Below are 14,472 nucleotides of genomic sequence, written 5' to 3'. Positions count from 1 at the left end.
AAATTGAGTTAAGTTTCCCCAAACTGAGTCTGTTTTGCCCGTGACAGTAATTGGTGAGTGATCTCTCCTGTCCTTATCTCAACCCACAAGCTCTTTGTTATATTTTCTCTCCCCTGTCCAGCTGAGAAGGAGGGGGAGTGATAGAATGGCTTTGGTGGGCACCTGGCGTCCAGCCAGGGTTAACCCATCACAACCTTATTCAGTTGTTCTCCAGTTCTTTCTTGCCTTGCTATTGCCATACTTGGAGGTAGGGCCCTAAGAAGGCTGCTTTATTTGTTCAGAACCATTAAGGATCCAAACTCCCTGCTTTAGTGGCAGTGACAGAAAATACTGAGAAGTTATTTTCAGAAACTTTGAGACAAAAACAAAACTCTGTTGTTGATTCCACCTCTTACAGCAGGTTCTATTCCTATTCTTGGACTGGATGAAGAAAAGAGCTCAGCCAATGCTGGATCCAGGGGCATAGTAACATCTGTTCTCTCTCTTTTTTTTTTTCTTCCAGGGCACTAGGACATGGTGCATTTGGTGAGGTTTATGAGGGAACCGTGGTAGGCATTGCAGGGGATCCCAACCCTCTTCAAGTGGCTATCAAGGTCAGTACCCACAAATTTCTTATACAACAATAATTACTCGTAAGAGCCATATGATCTTATTACTATTCCAATTGGAGATTCACGTTTATCACGTGCTTAATGACATATGCATGTGCGTGATGCAGGTTTCCACAAATTGCTGCATCCTGGAATTATAAACTTTGATTTTTAAGCTCTATGGCACTAGCAGCAGGTTGAAAGTAAACCATCTGTCTTATTTGCTGCATGCCTAATGGCTGTAAGTTGTGGTCGAACTAGGAGGAGAATCTAAAAAAGGGCAATCTCTTTTGTAAGCCCGATTCCCATTGCTCAGGAGAGATCAGTGCCCTCCGATGGGAAGCTGTGTGAATTAGTCACCTGGAGACTGATTAGTTAAAAGAAAATAACAAATTGCCTATCAACATAAATAAATGCAGCTCCCTTGAAATCAACACAGAACCATCAGTTCACCCCAGCAGGTAATCTGCCACAATGGCTTTTCTGGCACAATGATTTATAGATCTGAGTAGCCAAGAAAAAAAGAAACTTAAGGGGAAAAAAATAGCAACAAACAGATGTTTTGGGGACATTGTGGACTAGAAGAGGATTTCTAAATCTTGTATAAAGAAAAGAAAGCCCTGGCAAATATTAGCATGAAGCATTTATGTGACAGCAAACAGTAAACATTTATAGTAATGTTTATGTATTATTACTTCTGCATTTCAGTGGTTTTGAGTGCTTTCTCCTAAGTTTTTCACATGATGTTACTGTATTTAAAAATTTGTATTGTTTCTCAGTTACATTTCCTTTATACTGAGAGTAGTGTTTGTCTACCATATGTGAAACTTCCAGGTAGTCTCTTATTATTGCACAGTGTTAAATATGCTGCTGTGAATATATATTGTGATATCATGCTAATTTCCATGTCATTAATGGCAAGAGATAACAGGCTGGTTTTCTGTGAAATTACTGCTGTTGCCTCAGGATTTGTCAGTTACTCAGCCCTGAAGTTAAGGATGCTCATAGCCTGCTTTTGTTCTTTTATAAGCTTGTGACTCAGAGAACCAAATCTACTTCTATAAGTTCAGCCCAAAACGTAGCCTTCATTAATAAAAAGTAGTTCTATTATTATTCATCCTGTCTTTCAAACCCCTCTTTGAAAGGATCATGCATTATGGCATTTTGTTATGAACTTACCTGTACCACTGAACGAATGTGCATGAAAACCCAGAACAGACACTAGGCAGCAGTTGTAACTGTCCAGTCCAGTTTCACTGTCCAGACTGGAGGAAGCACCACAGCACAGTAGCAAACAGAAGTAGATCGGCATGTTGTTCAGTTGTGATAATCCAGTGAGCATGTCAACCATTTTGAAAGTCTCAGCAATGATGGCTACTTGTTAGGGCCCTGTCTGCCCACCTGCCCACTTGTTCACCCAGTTCCCTGTAAAGTGACCCCCTGAACATCACCAAAACGCTGCTCTTCTCCCTGGCTGGAAACTGTAGAGTATCCATGGGGCCCAAGCTGTGACTATGCTCACGTTGCTTCGTGATGGAGACTATCAGGCCTGATCTGAGTTTGCAGAAGAAGCAGGTGCAGGCTGGGAATAAATTAAAAAATATATTTGCAGCATACTCCACATATTGTTTGTGGGTATTCCGCCAATTTAATAGATCATCTGCACTGTCCTGTGTGAAGCAATCACTTATTTCAGACAGCAAAATGCAACCCTCTCTTCTGTAGCCCACACTACTGATGACAAGAACTGTTTCCATGCCAGCCTCGCCACACTGAGCAGTAAACATCCCACTTCTCTGCGTGCAGTTTGGCAGCGGGCACTACACACAGCTGTGGCCAAACCATCCCGTAACGTTAAAACAGAGGGCACCATAGCAGGTGCTGCTTCTACTGCTGCCTGCGCTCTCAGTTCATGTTTATCAGTGGCAGATGCTGTCCAAATCTGCTGGCAGGAAAGCAAGCTATAAGGCCATGTGACACAATTATTTAAATCATGTGGCTGTATGTGCCATTTGACATGGAAGCATGTGCTGCAATGTGGACATATAGAAAAGGGAGAATAAATTAACACCTGTCATTTTCAAGTGCTTACTAGATCTGTAATTCCCCACCTAATGCCTTTCTTGATGTATACCTGAAGCTATTTTGCTCCAGAACACTACATATAGTTAAATGCACACAAAAAATCTCCAAGTAGGTCACCAGGTTCCTGTTCTAACTTTAACTACCAAATGGGTCACGTGCAGTCCGATAAACTGGGCACTGAAAACATGAGCCCCACCTCAGAGGTTCCTGGAGTCATTCACATGCTACATACTCATTCTTTTTTGTTTCTTTTTCCTTTGGTGGTCACCTAAACGTTCTCAACTCTTTGGTGGGATGGTCCTCACTGTCTTTACCTCTCAACAGACCCTGCCGGAAGTCTGTTCTGAGCAGGATGAGATGGATTTCCTGATGGAAGCATTGATTATCAGGTATAGTTTAAGGTTTTTATACTGACGGTGGGCAGGGGGAAAAAGAGTAATGCAGGTAATAAGAATCATTTATCCACTTGCTTGGGTTCAGAAAAGAAATCCAGCCTTATTTTTCACCAGATGGCATTTTAGTAGCATATGAGCTACTGGTTTCAGCTACTTGTTCATCTTAAACAAGGTAACTGAAGTTCTTCTGTTGCACATTTGTTGTGGTTTAATGCCAGTAGGCAACTCGGCCACACACAGCAGTGGGACAGGGAAGAGAATCAGAAGGGCAAGAAAACTCATGGGTTGAGATAAAAACAGTGTAATAGGTAAAGCAAAAGCTGCGTGCGCAAGCAAAGCAACATAAAGAATTCATTCACTACTTCCCATTGGCAGGCAGGTGTTTAGCCATTTCCAGGAAATCAGGGCTTCATCATGCGTAACAGTTACTTGGGAAGACAAATGCCAAACTCTGAATGACACCCCGCCTTTCCTCCTTCTTCCCCCAACTTTTATTGCTAAGCACAATGTCATATGGTCTGGAATACCCCTTTGGTCAGTTGGGGTCAGCTGTCCCAGCTGTTGTCCTCTCCCAACTTCTTGTGCACCCCCAGCCTCCTTGCTGGTGGGGTGGTGTGAGAAGCCTTAACGCTGTGTAAGCACTGCTCAGCAATAGCTAAAATATCAATGTGTTACCAACACTGTTTTGATCACAAATCCAAAACATAGCACCATATGAGCTACTGTGAAGAAAATTAATTCTATCCCACCCAAAACCAGTACAACATCTCAACAAAAATTTCTGCTGGTTGGTTCTGCTGGTCATGTTCAGAGGAGTAAAAAGGCACAACATTTTTCTACAAATATGTGCTGTGTTTGAAATGTTTTCCTTTTCAAAGAAATCCATTGCCCTTTTACTAAGCATAAATCATGTCCCGAAGCCCTTGCTAAAACAAATTTTCAAGGATGAAATGAAAAGCAATAGGAAAGCTAAAGATGAGAGCCACCTGTGCAGTGACTCAGAAGTTCAGCCTCTGCAAGACCAGCACCAAGGTGGTACAACACAGGCTCTGAGCCAGGAAGGTAAGTTTTTAGGTTTGGGTGCTAGGGGTTAAACTATAATATCTCTTGCAAATAAAAGTAAAAGTTTTTATAAGAGCATGTTTGGCAGTTGAAGAAGGAGAAAGTGTGAAAAGCTTTTCCCATTGTGGCTTTCAGTCAGTAGCTAAGCGTACGTGCAGCCTTTTTGCTTTTCCTATCTGTAGAACTCTTTGCTGTAAGTAAGCGCTCTTTGCAGTGAAGGTCCTGAGCTTTTACACTTTCTTTGCACAAAAATAGCTGAGTGAAACACTCTGAAACCTCTGTAGGGATAAAGTAGTGAATATGGCTCTGTGTGTGTAGCTTGCACAGATGGAACACAGCCCTTCTCCCTGTGTGGCCACTTCTCTTAGACATGTTCTGGCTTTTGATGCCTTTGCAAGCTTGACAGAACACTCATAAGGTCTCATCTGCACAACCTTCTGACAGTGAACTATGAGATCTATAAAACCTCCCTGGAAAAGATAAGACAGCCATTCCGATTACCACCTGTACTTTAAGTATTCCAGTCTTGGAATTTACTTCATTAACCCAAATCCATAACCTTAAAACAATAGTATAGTCAAGGGTGACTTTAAAATAATAGTATAGTCAGGGTTGATTGTGATCAGAATTTATGCATTTTTAATTTGTGCAACATGAAATTCCTCTTCTCATTGTCTGGCCCAACTCATATCTGCTATTAAAGCATGAATCTCATGACATAGTGCCACTTCCTAAAGTCTGCAAGAACTTTGGCAGCTGAACAGGAGGTAACCACTGATGTATGTTTTTTTTTAAAGAGTAATTTCAATCGATTACAGAGTGCTTTGATTCACTTAGTAGCACAGGAGTCTTTCTCTTCCCCAGCTTCCTTTCCATTTTTAGTTCCTGTATTATCCAGGTAATCACTATCCAAGGGAAGACGCTGCTTTCTAATGACTGAGTCTTACTGAGCTACTTGACAATCTCAGCTTTCTGTTGTAAGAGACAGAAAGCCATTACATAAGTAGCTGCTGCAGTAGGTATTAGCTGAGTCCCTCTTTGGCAGACTAGATACTGAACTGAGTCCAACAAACTAGAGAGCAGTATATTTAAAATAACCAATGCTGAATTAAAATCCCCACCAGTCAGGATTTTGTTTCACAAATGCCAGTAATTTTTGCATATTTGAAGTGCTTAGCTTTCATGTCCTTCTCACGTCACCCCTATCTTGCAGTCAGTGCGTCCATTAAATTCTCTCTTCACAGACAGAAGGCTTTGCTTTGCTTTCAGCTTTTCATACATTCTGTTGAAAGCTTTTCATGGGAAAAGCTAGGTATAACCCTCATCTTGGGGCTGTCATAATTCAGAGAGGCATTTTGATATGGCTGAAGTAGGAATTTATTTGGTAACTTGCACTGCATCAGGATTTGCTTCAATCCAGGTTGTCAAAGCTCAAGGCACAGTGAGTGTGATGGATGTTGGCCAGGTACTAATGCTGTCTTTCTTTTCCATGTTGCTGTGATCTTGGCTTTCAGTAAGTTCAATCACCAAAATATCGTGCAGTGCATCGGTGTTAGCCTACAGACTCTGCCTCGTTTCATTCTGCTTGAGCTCATGGCTGGAGGAGATATGAAGAGCTTTCTTCGGCAGAATCGACCCAGGGTGGTGAGATAACTTCTCTGCTAGGCTTGTGGTTGATTTTAGTATGACTGTTTTTATTATTTTTATGAATTGGATAAAGGCACTGAAGAAGCCAAGCAGGGCGGCGTATGTGTCCCAGCTCCTATAAACTTCTGGATACGTACATCTGTTTGCTTGATGTAAGCAGATGTCAGTGAGAGAAAATGAAAGCAGTGCCAGTCAATTAGTAACTGAGGGGGAAAGAGTGAAATCCTGTCCTGCCATTCCAGAGTTCTCTGTCAACTGGACTACAAATCAAGGGGCTTGCTTTCCTCAATGTCTACCTTGTTTTCTGTGCACTGTGATGGTGCATGAAGAGCTGAAGTTAACACTGATATGCAGTGGGAATTTGTAGCACTAGGTCCTCAGCAGGTGTGCATCAGCACCATATGGAGATGCACAGATTTATACTAGTTGAAGAGCTGAGCCTGTATGTAGCAATGTGACCGGGATTTAAATCAATGCAAATGAAATTATCAAGTCAAATATTTCTGTTTAAAAAAACCCCACCTTTATAAAAAGCTGTCATGAGGGTTTTTGCAAATTATCTTTGATTTTTACTACTATATTGATGCCAACCAAGTACAGCGACTATTTGGAATTAATTAGTTTCAATGTTCTTACAATGAATAGCTGATTCCAGATACGTGTTCTTGCTTCTTAACAGTGTGATCCTGGGCACCTGTGTTAAATAAGTGTATATCTCTGCTTGAGTGGAGACTTAAAAAAAAACAACAGAAGAGTTAGGCTTGATTCTACGTTATTTCTTGTTGCATTGAGGTGCCTATGCTGGCTGCCTACAGGGGCAGGAGGAGGCTGACTGGTGCCTCGTACTCCTATGCCGCATGATGCAGTTGCACAGCTTCTCCTCCGCGCACACATGCACCCCAAATAGTTATGGCAATGTAGCTTCATGTGTGTATACTCTTATACTGGTATTAACATGTTGTTGAAAGATCGAGCTTAATCTCTTCTTCATACAGGAGTAAATATACTAATTAAATGCACTTACAGTGGTATAACAGCACCCAGATGGAGGAGTTTGTATATCTTTATTTTTGGCATTTATAGTGAAAGTGGTACAATTTCTGTGAGTAGATGAAGTCTGTGGGTAGCAGAGAATAATAAGTACTCTTACTTGAATATCAGGTATAGTTGTAATGTAAAGAACAGTTACTTTTTAAATATCATGTGAAAACAAATCTGCTGCTATGTTAGCTGGTATGCTAGCAGATAGCAAATACAATAGTTGAAGTCCCCTTAGTACTCAAAAAAATGTCCCTGTACACCTTTTCTGAGAACAGAACTAGCCTCATCATTAATGTATTTCACAACAAGTTTCCCTGGCTGCAGAGAAAACGCATGTCCATCACAGTCTTCTGACAGAGGAATCCCAGAGCAGAGATAAGGTCTGGAAGTCTGTAATGCTATTTCTCTTCTTTGCCTTTCATCTCCTCTCCAGAAATGCCTACTTTGTAACTATAATAATTCTCCCTGGCAGATGTCCAAGAGCTTTGTACAATAATTAGCCTAGCCAATAAAAATAGTGCTCAATGGCTGTAGTGTGTGTTATGTGGTTTGAGCATGAGAAATTACAGTGATAACAGCATCCAGAAACAAAAGCAGCTTTAAAAAGAACAATTTTTTTGATATCTCTTGGGCTTTTGATCAGCAGTGTAGTTAATTTCTCCCCACCCTTCCTGAGAGCAATACAGAAGTTCCTGGAGAAACACCAAGGAAGTTGCCCTATGGGGAAATAAATGATGGGATGAAAATATGCAGGGCTCCTGGAGAAAGACTTCTTTATTGTTCTTAGTTAGGGAAGTGCAGATGGTGAAGGGCTAGTACCAGTCCCAGACTCCTGTGGTAAAGCATCCCATTTTTGCATACTGCTCCTGAGGGTAATCTCTGTCCTTCCACAAGAATGGATAAGTTGATGAATGCTGACTGCTGGTGCAGAGATGTGCACTCATGCATCTTTGCTCTCTCTTTGAGCTCATGTGCTAATTTCTGTTGGTAATTTAACTCACTCTTTAAAAGCAGGTGTTTTTTTTTCTCTTCCATCTCACCTTTTAAACCTGCTTGTCTTTTGATTTCACGAAGTCCAACACCAGTAGGGAATAGTTCTCTCCCACCCCCTTTACTAGGCTATTCAGGCCAGTCCATAAATCTCTCGCCAGCTTGCACTTATGCACTGTGCTCAGAAGTGAAATCTTCTGAAATTTTTGTGGCTTAAATAAGAGTTTACTCATTTTCTAACTCTTTACTTTGATCTGCTTATGTTCCTCTTTGCTCCTGACTCATTTAACCCTTTCCCCACCCTGTATGTAATGTCTCTCCCTTTCCCTTCTTCTGTCCCTTGCTGATTATCCCCTGCCTGAATTATATTCTTCTACTCCACTATTCTTCCCTCACCATTTTCTGTGTGTCCTTTTCTAGAATCAACCATCCACGCTAACAATGCAGGACCTGCTGAACATAGCTAGGGACATTGCCTGCGGCTGTAAATATCTGGAAGAGAATCATTTCATCCACAGGTGAGAAGAAACAGTCCCTTCTGAGGTATCTCAAGGTGTGCGAAGCTCACACAGTTTCTATTTGCAGTGGATTAGACAGAACTAATCTCCAGGAGGGAGACAGAGATTTCCTCTACCAATACAGGCTTGTGCTTAGATGTCAGGGCTGGTCTCACTGGGTTTTGGCAGGAGTTAGGCTCTGCACTGCTCTTTGCACTGCTGGGGAGAAAGGAATCTTCTGCTCAGAGTGACTGTTTCCAAGTGTTAACTTTCAGGTGCCTGCAATGTAGACACATTTGAAATTAGCCCTGTAGTCCACTAGATGGTAGTGTCACTCTGTGTTAGCTTGTAAGACTATAAGGTATCATTTCTCTCTTTTCTGATGTCCCTATCTTGACTTAATGCTTTCCCTATCTCGTCAGCACAGGACAGCCCATCATATTTGAGCCATTGACTACAGAAGTGTAGAACAGGGATAATAGGAGGTAAAAACACAACTCTAAGGCTTCCTTCCCAGCTCAGCGGCTGACCTGCTGTGTGGTCTTGGGGAGCCCGTATTTGTTCACACCTCTTTTTCCTCTTTGTAGAGCAAAAAAATGTTGCTATGGTAGGCTTCAAATAAGAATGAAATATTGTAGAAGAGGTAAAGGTGATTATAGGTAGCCTTTTAAAATTCCCAGTTGGATATTGGACTCCTTTGCTTCTGATTAAGAGTTGTTTCAGTTCATAATGTTCCCAGGCATAGTGTGCAACTGAATTCTTTCCCGAGTATGAACTCCATGCTGAGTTCAGCCCTTGTGTGTAAAGGAAAGAAGAGGCCTTCACACAAGAGGGTCACACAGGCTTTAACAAAACCGACATGCAGCCTGGAGTTATGCAAGTAGACAACTGATTCACCCACATGCACAAGCATGTGTACGTACACATGACATCACACAGAGCAAAGAGGCAGAGCTAGGCAAGAGTGGGTAGCGACTGGAGAAACTGAGGGAAACAAGTGGCAAGCAGCAATTGGAGAAAAAAACCATGAGATTGAGATATGAGATATGTTATGGCTTTATGATTAGAGCATGAGAGACAGGTTTTAGTCTCCTTTATATTGGAGCAATAAATAAGTTCCTTTGAAAAAGGATTAGAGTTTTCTGTCATTAAAAAAGAGCAGTAAGAGCGTGCAATAAGTTTTGGCTCTTGGATCTCTTAATAAGTACATGAGAGGATCTGTATTCTAATTGGAAACTTCAGAGTTATTCACTACAGCATTATTTTTTAAAAATCCTTACTGTAATAGTAATAGCCTTCATCAACCTCCACCCACCCTGATCTATTGAATTTATGTGAAGGGCCAATTTTTGCTCGTACTGCAAGAAGGCCAATAGAAACTCAACAGAAATTTTCTCCACAAGTGTTTTATAAAACCAATTTTCATATCTCCTGCCAGGTAGATGTTCCCTGGTTTTCTTATCATATGTCACTGAGCCCAGCAGTCATCACATAAAGCTTCTAACATTTATGTCAACAAATGGGACAGGCCAGCTGTTAGCTGACAGCACAAGACCAGTCTCCATTTCAGGAGAGAAATGGAAGAAACTAGTGTTTGATTCTTTTAACAGCAGCATATCACTTTTAAAAAAACTCTCAGGGTCAGTTTTTGGACTGTTAGATCTCTAGTATAAGCAACCTGGGAATAGACTCATTTTGTTTTAGCCAACAATTCAGGAAATCAGTATAGAAGGAATTTTGTTCAGGTTCCGTATTAGTATTTTGTCAGTGATGGCCAGTATTACCTAGAGTGGGTCGGGAAGGGAAGATTATCCTTACAGATAATAGGTATCCTAGGGGGAAAAGGTAGTGTAGTGGGGTTGTGGAGATGTCATTAAGGGCAGGTCTTGTCATCTAGGAGTCACAGCTCATGATGGCAGAGAAAGCTAAGCTTGATTTCCAAATCCTGAGAGATTTTTTAAGGCTGGCAGTGGGAAGAAACATATGAGTTGTTCAAGGAGCTCATTTTTCTTGGCAGTCAACTGGACCCCCCCAGTGCTATGTTTTTTAATTAGTTCCTTTGCAGAATGCGTATTTAAAATGAACGCAAATCCTTCAGTCTTGGCCATGCAGTCATCACTGCCATTTGTCACAAGCTAAACCTGCACCCAGCAAACGGCTGCTCCCATATGTAGCTTTGCTTGGTTCCACAGGAGATACCCAGAAGCAACAAAGCAACAGTTTTCTGAATCTGGTCCTACATTGACTTTTCAAGCAGTTTACTAAGACCAACCAATAGCATCACATCTGTAACTGATGGAGACACTGCTGAGATGCCACTCTTTAAAAAAATAGAGCAAGAAAGAAATCTATCATAATGTGGTTGAAGCAAAAGAGGTTGGATCTGTCCCTGGTCTGACACTGACCCTGTTTTCTGCCTTAGTGAAAGGAGATGGGAGTGGGGAATTCTTGGAAAACACGGGGAAGAAAATGTAATGTAAATGCAGTTTAAGAATTGTGGTTAATAAAAATGATAATGTAGCTGGCATTATTTCTTATTTTTAATAAGGCTCTTCTCATTTGTGTAAAGATGACTCAAGGCGTGCAGGACTAATACTCTTTCTGTATTCCTTTAGCTACTTAAGAGTTTAGAATTAGAATTAATAATTTTTATTTTTTTTAAAGAGATATAGCTGCAAGGAATTGCCTTTTGACCTGCAGTGGAGCAGGACGAATAGCCAAGATTGGTGACTTTGGGATGGCTAGGGATATTTACAGGTAAGTGAAAGGCCATTTCAGTCCTGTGAATAACTTGATAATCTGTATCATTTTGACTGGTTTGAACTGTCTCATGGAATCTGAAGCAGTGGAACTGTCCATTATGTGTCTGAATTTGACCACCAGTTAACTAACTGGAGTTAACGGACTATAAATTAACAAATCTATGCCTACTAGCCAATACCCTTCAACTGTGTTTATTCCAGCCTGGGTCTCAGGGAACACTGCAAACACATGTGGACACTAAACCAAGCATAGACAAATTTATTAGCTAGTTCATCATAAATAATGTTAAATTTAAAAAAAAAAAACAACCATAATTCTCAGTTTATGATGTCAAGATGACTTGCTGCATCAGCACCCTGTGCTAAGCTTTGGCAAATATGATGTCTTCAGCTGTGCACCTACAACATCCTCAGTTTCCATCCCAGTTGCAAAGAGGGTATAAAATACTGCTTCAATGCACTATTTGTGTTGATGACTTTTCCTTTTTCTCACTTGGCCCCCATTGCCACCTGTAATCCCCAGCTGCTGTTGCTGTGGTGATAAGATCTTTTACATATCTGAGCCCTTTCAGATTGTGTGACATTCTCCATGCTTTTTATCTTTCCCAGAGCAAGTTACTACCGCAAGGGAGGAAGAGCCATGCTTCCTGTCAAGTGGATGCCACCAGAAGCTTTTTTAGAGGGCATTTTCACCTCCAAGACTGATACCTGGTAACAAATGTCTTTTAATCACTTCTGCTACTCAGTGGTATGGGTCAAGAAATGTATTGCTCAAGAAAAAAGTCTGCTCAGCAGGTACCTTAAAAAATGTCAGAATTTCCCAGAAAATATTAGAAGTCTTCCCTTGGCATTCAGTAGAAGCACGGCTAAAGAATTCTGAATAAGAATTTTAAAATCTAATGTAAATGAAGGTAATAAAAATTCGCTATACATAAATGCAGAGTATCACATAAAGGCAATCAAGAAGTGAAAAGAGAAAGCAGTTTAGATTCCTAAGGAGTCTCAGTTAAAAATCCAGACAAATACCATCAGATGCTTCACTCAACCCTCAGTATCTGCCACTCAGTTTCTATCAGTGACAAGGCCTGCTTCTATATTTTGTAAATGACTCTCTCTGTACCACAGTCCTGTACCAGGATTACTCTTTTGTATAATTTTTTTCTGTTGTATATAAAATGACAGCAGATTTAATTAGAAGTCCTTGCTGGTTGCTGAGGAAACAATATTTATATGTTGATTCCTCATGTAACTTGATCTTTCTTTAAAATAAGCACCCCCTCAGCAGTAGCACATTCATGCACAGGTGCTGGGGAATGGAAGCTTTCCAGTTGCTTAAGAACGCCTCTCTCCCTGTACAGTAGATTCTTCAATATACTGTACTGAGACATCCCCTTAAATGCCACACTGACCCAGTTTCCTGAAGTTGTTAGTGATGCCAGAAGACAAGGGATTGCTTATCAGCACCTAACTGTGAGCAGCCAGTACTAAGTATTTTGAAGGAAAGTGCTACAGTTCTTGTAATAGGCTATTATAAGTAACATGCATGTACTGGAAATTTCTTCCACCTTTGCAGCAAATAGTGAATCTTACAATTCTGACCCTGCTGAAGTCCTGGCAGACCCCTCTTGACTCCCCTGGGTCTAAGTTATACATTATTTTCAATGGCACTGCCTAACTAACCTGTGGATGTAAAAAAGGAGAGCAACCGTATCATGAAAAAAAAAAATGCTGCTGCCTTTCAGTTTCACTGAATGTCTCTTACTTGATTTTATTCTTGAGCATCCTGTTCCCAAATACTGACTCAAACATCTCGAGCCTTCCCAAGTAAGGTAAGTATCACCATGCCAGATCTCACAGTTCTTTTCAGTTAGAACATAGATAGCAAAGGGTGCTCTGGGATTTCCTGCTCTAGAAATAATAAATGCAGCAGAAAAAAACCCTTCAGAGTTATTAAAATATTTTTAAACCTCTGTAAAGCTAGTTTTGGAGCTTGAGCAAAGGTTTTGATTGATTGGTTTTTTATATCAAAGTTGACTCATAATCATGCTAATTGCACATTACTGTGGTTGGCCTACAGCTTCGAAAGGTTGTTGCTGTGGTGTTACCTACACAGCTTCATGTGCGGTTTGCGGAGCACAAATGAAACCTAATTGGTATTGTTGGCTGGTTTCTGACACAGGTCCTTTGGTGTGCTGCTTTGGGAGATTTTCTCTTTAGGCTACATGCCCTACCCTTGCAAAACCAATCAGGAAGTGCTGGAATTTGTCACCAGTGGAGGAAGAATGGATCCACCAAAAAACTGTCCGGGACCGGTGTAAGTATTTCCTTACTCCCACAAGCCAAGGGATAGTGGGTGTCAAACAGGTTAGACAAAGGCAACTAGACACTTCTAGTCAGGGAATGGTGATTGCCCCCACTGTTAGGTGGGTATTACTGAATGTCTCTTGAACTACTGCCTCTTGTATACAGCTTAGAGCACTATAGGATTTACTTTAACTAGTGGTCCCCTAATAGCTCAGGATCCAAGGATGCAGAAATGACATGTCCACTTTTGCTCTCCTCCTTTGGGCCATGTATCGAGTGCAGTCCCTCTGGACCCATGATCACTTCATATTGAAACACATTTTACATAATTATCTTTCTTGATGGATACTTTTTTTTTTTTTTACTTATTTTAAGGTACCGGATCATGACACAGTGCTGGCAGCACAGCCCAGAGTATCGGCCAAACTTCTCCACCATCCTGGAAAGAATCAAGTATTGCACACAGGTACTGATCTTTGGTATCCAGGTGGATGATAATTCATGGAATGCCAACTATCCAAAGGCACTAGGTTTTAGTGCCCAAAACAAGTGAAGAGTCCTGACAGACTGATCTAATTACTTTCCCAATTGTGGTGGTGCTGTTGGCTCATCTGCTCTTTTCATTTGGGTTTTCTGGTTATCCACCCTCACTCTCCCATCTTCAGCCCAACCAAAATGAGGTTATACTGTTCCTGTGCAAGTGGATGCTTTCAGCTCTTAGCTTGTTCAGTAGCAAAATGTCCTTCATTTTGTGATGGAAAGGTATTTAGAATCTCTTTCAAGGTCCATATTCTGACCTTGCCTAATGTTGCTCGAAAGCCACAGCTGAATTGGTATGGAGTGGAGGGGGGCGAATGAGATGGCACAGTGAGTTCACCATCTGGTAGCATTTTACAGCTACAGGCCTGGATCCAGCCTCCCAAGGGAGAAATTATGTATTAGTGACACCCAGCTTAGCCACTGATTTCAATAAAGCACAGCCTCTGCTCAAAGGAAGCACGTGAACGAGAAAGCTTTTTTGCAAGTCCTAACACCATGCAATATCCAGATGGCACATAGCACCTTGTACAACGTGCAGGAATATTGCCCAAACCCCATG

At 41.2% G+C, this 14,472-nt stretch overlaps 1 protein-coding gene across 1 annotated transcript in view; it reads left to right on the top strand.

The window, feature by feature from the left end:
- The window catches only part of LTK (leukocyte receptor tyrosine kinase), a 62,619-nt gene that overhangs the window by 42,501 nt on the left and 5,646 nt on the right, over positions 1-14,472 (top strand). The window contains exons 21-28 of the mRNA XM_052783714.1: positions 503-593; positions 3,000-3,064; positions 5,647-5,776; positions 8,231-8,328; positions 10,972-11,064; positions 11,679-11,780; positions 13,249-13,383; positions 13,749-13,839. Of these exons, the coding sequence (XP_052639674.1) occupies positions 503-593; positions 3,000-3,064; positions 5,647-5,776; positions 8,231-8,328; positions 10,972-11,064; positions 11,679-11,780; positions 13,249-13,383; positions 13,749-13,839 (805 nt within the window). The remainder of the gene's footprint in view (positions 1-502; positions 594-2,999; positions 3,065-5,646; positions 5,777-8,230; positions 8,329-10,971; positions 11,065-11,678; positions 11,781-13,248; positions 13,384-13,748; positions 13,840-14,472) is intronic.

The sequence above is a fragment of the Harpia harpyja genome, chromosome 3 (genome assembly GCF_026419915.1).
Source record: "Harpia harpyja isolate bHarHar1 chromosome 3, bHarHar1 primary haplotype, whole genome shotgun sequence".
NCBI classification, from domain to species: domain Eukaryota; kingdom Metazoa; phylum Chordata; class Aves; order Accipitriformes; family Accipitridae; genus Harpia; species Harpia harpyja.
Note: the sequence above shows the minus strand (reverse complement) of the source record. Positions and strands in the feature narration are given on the sequence as shown.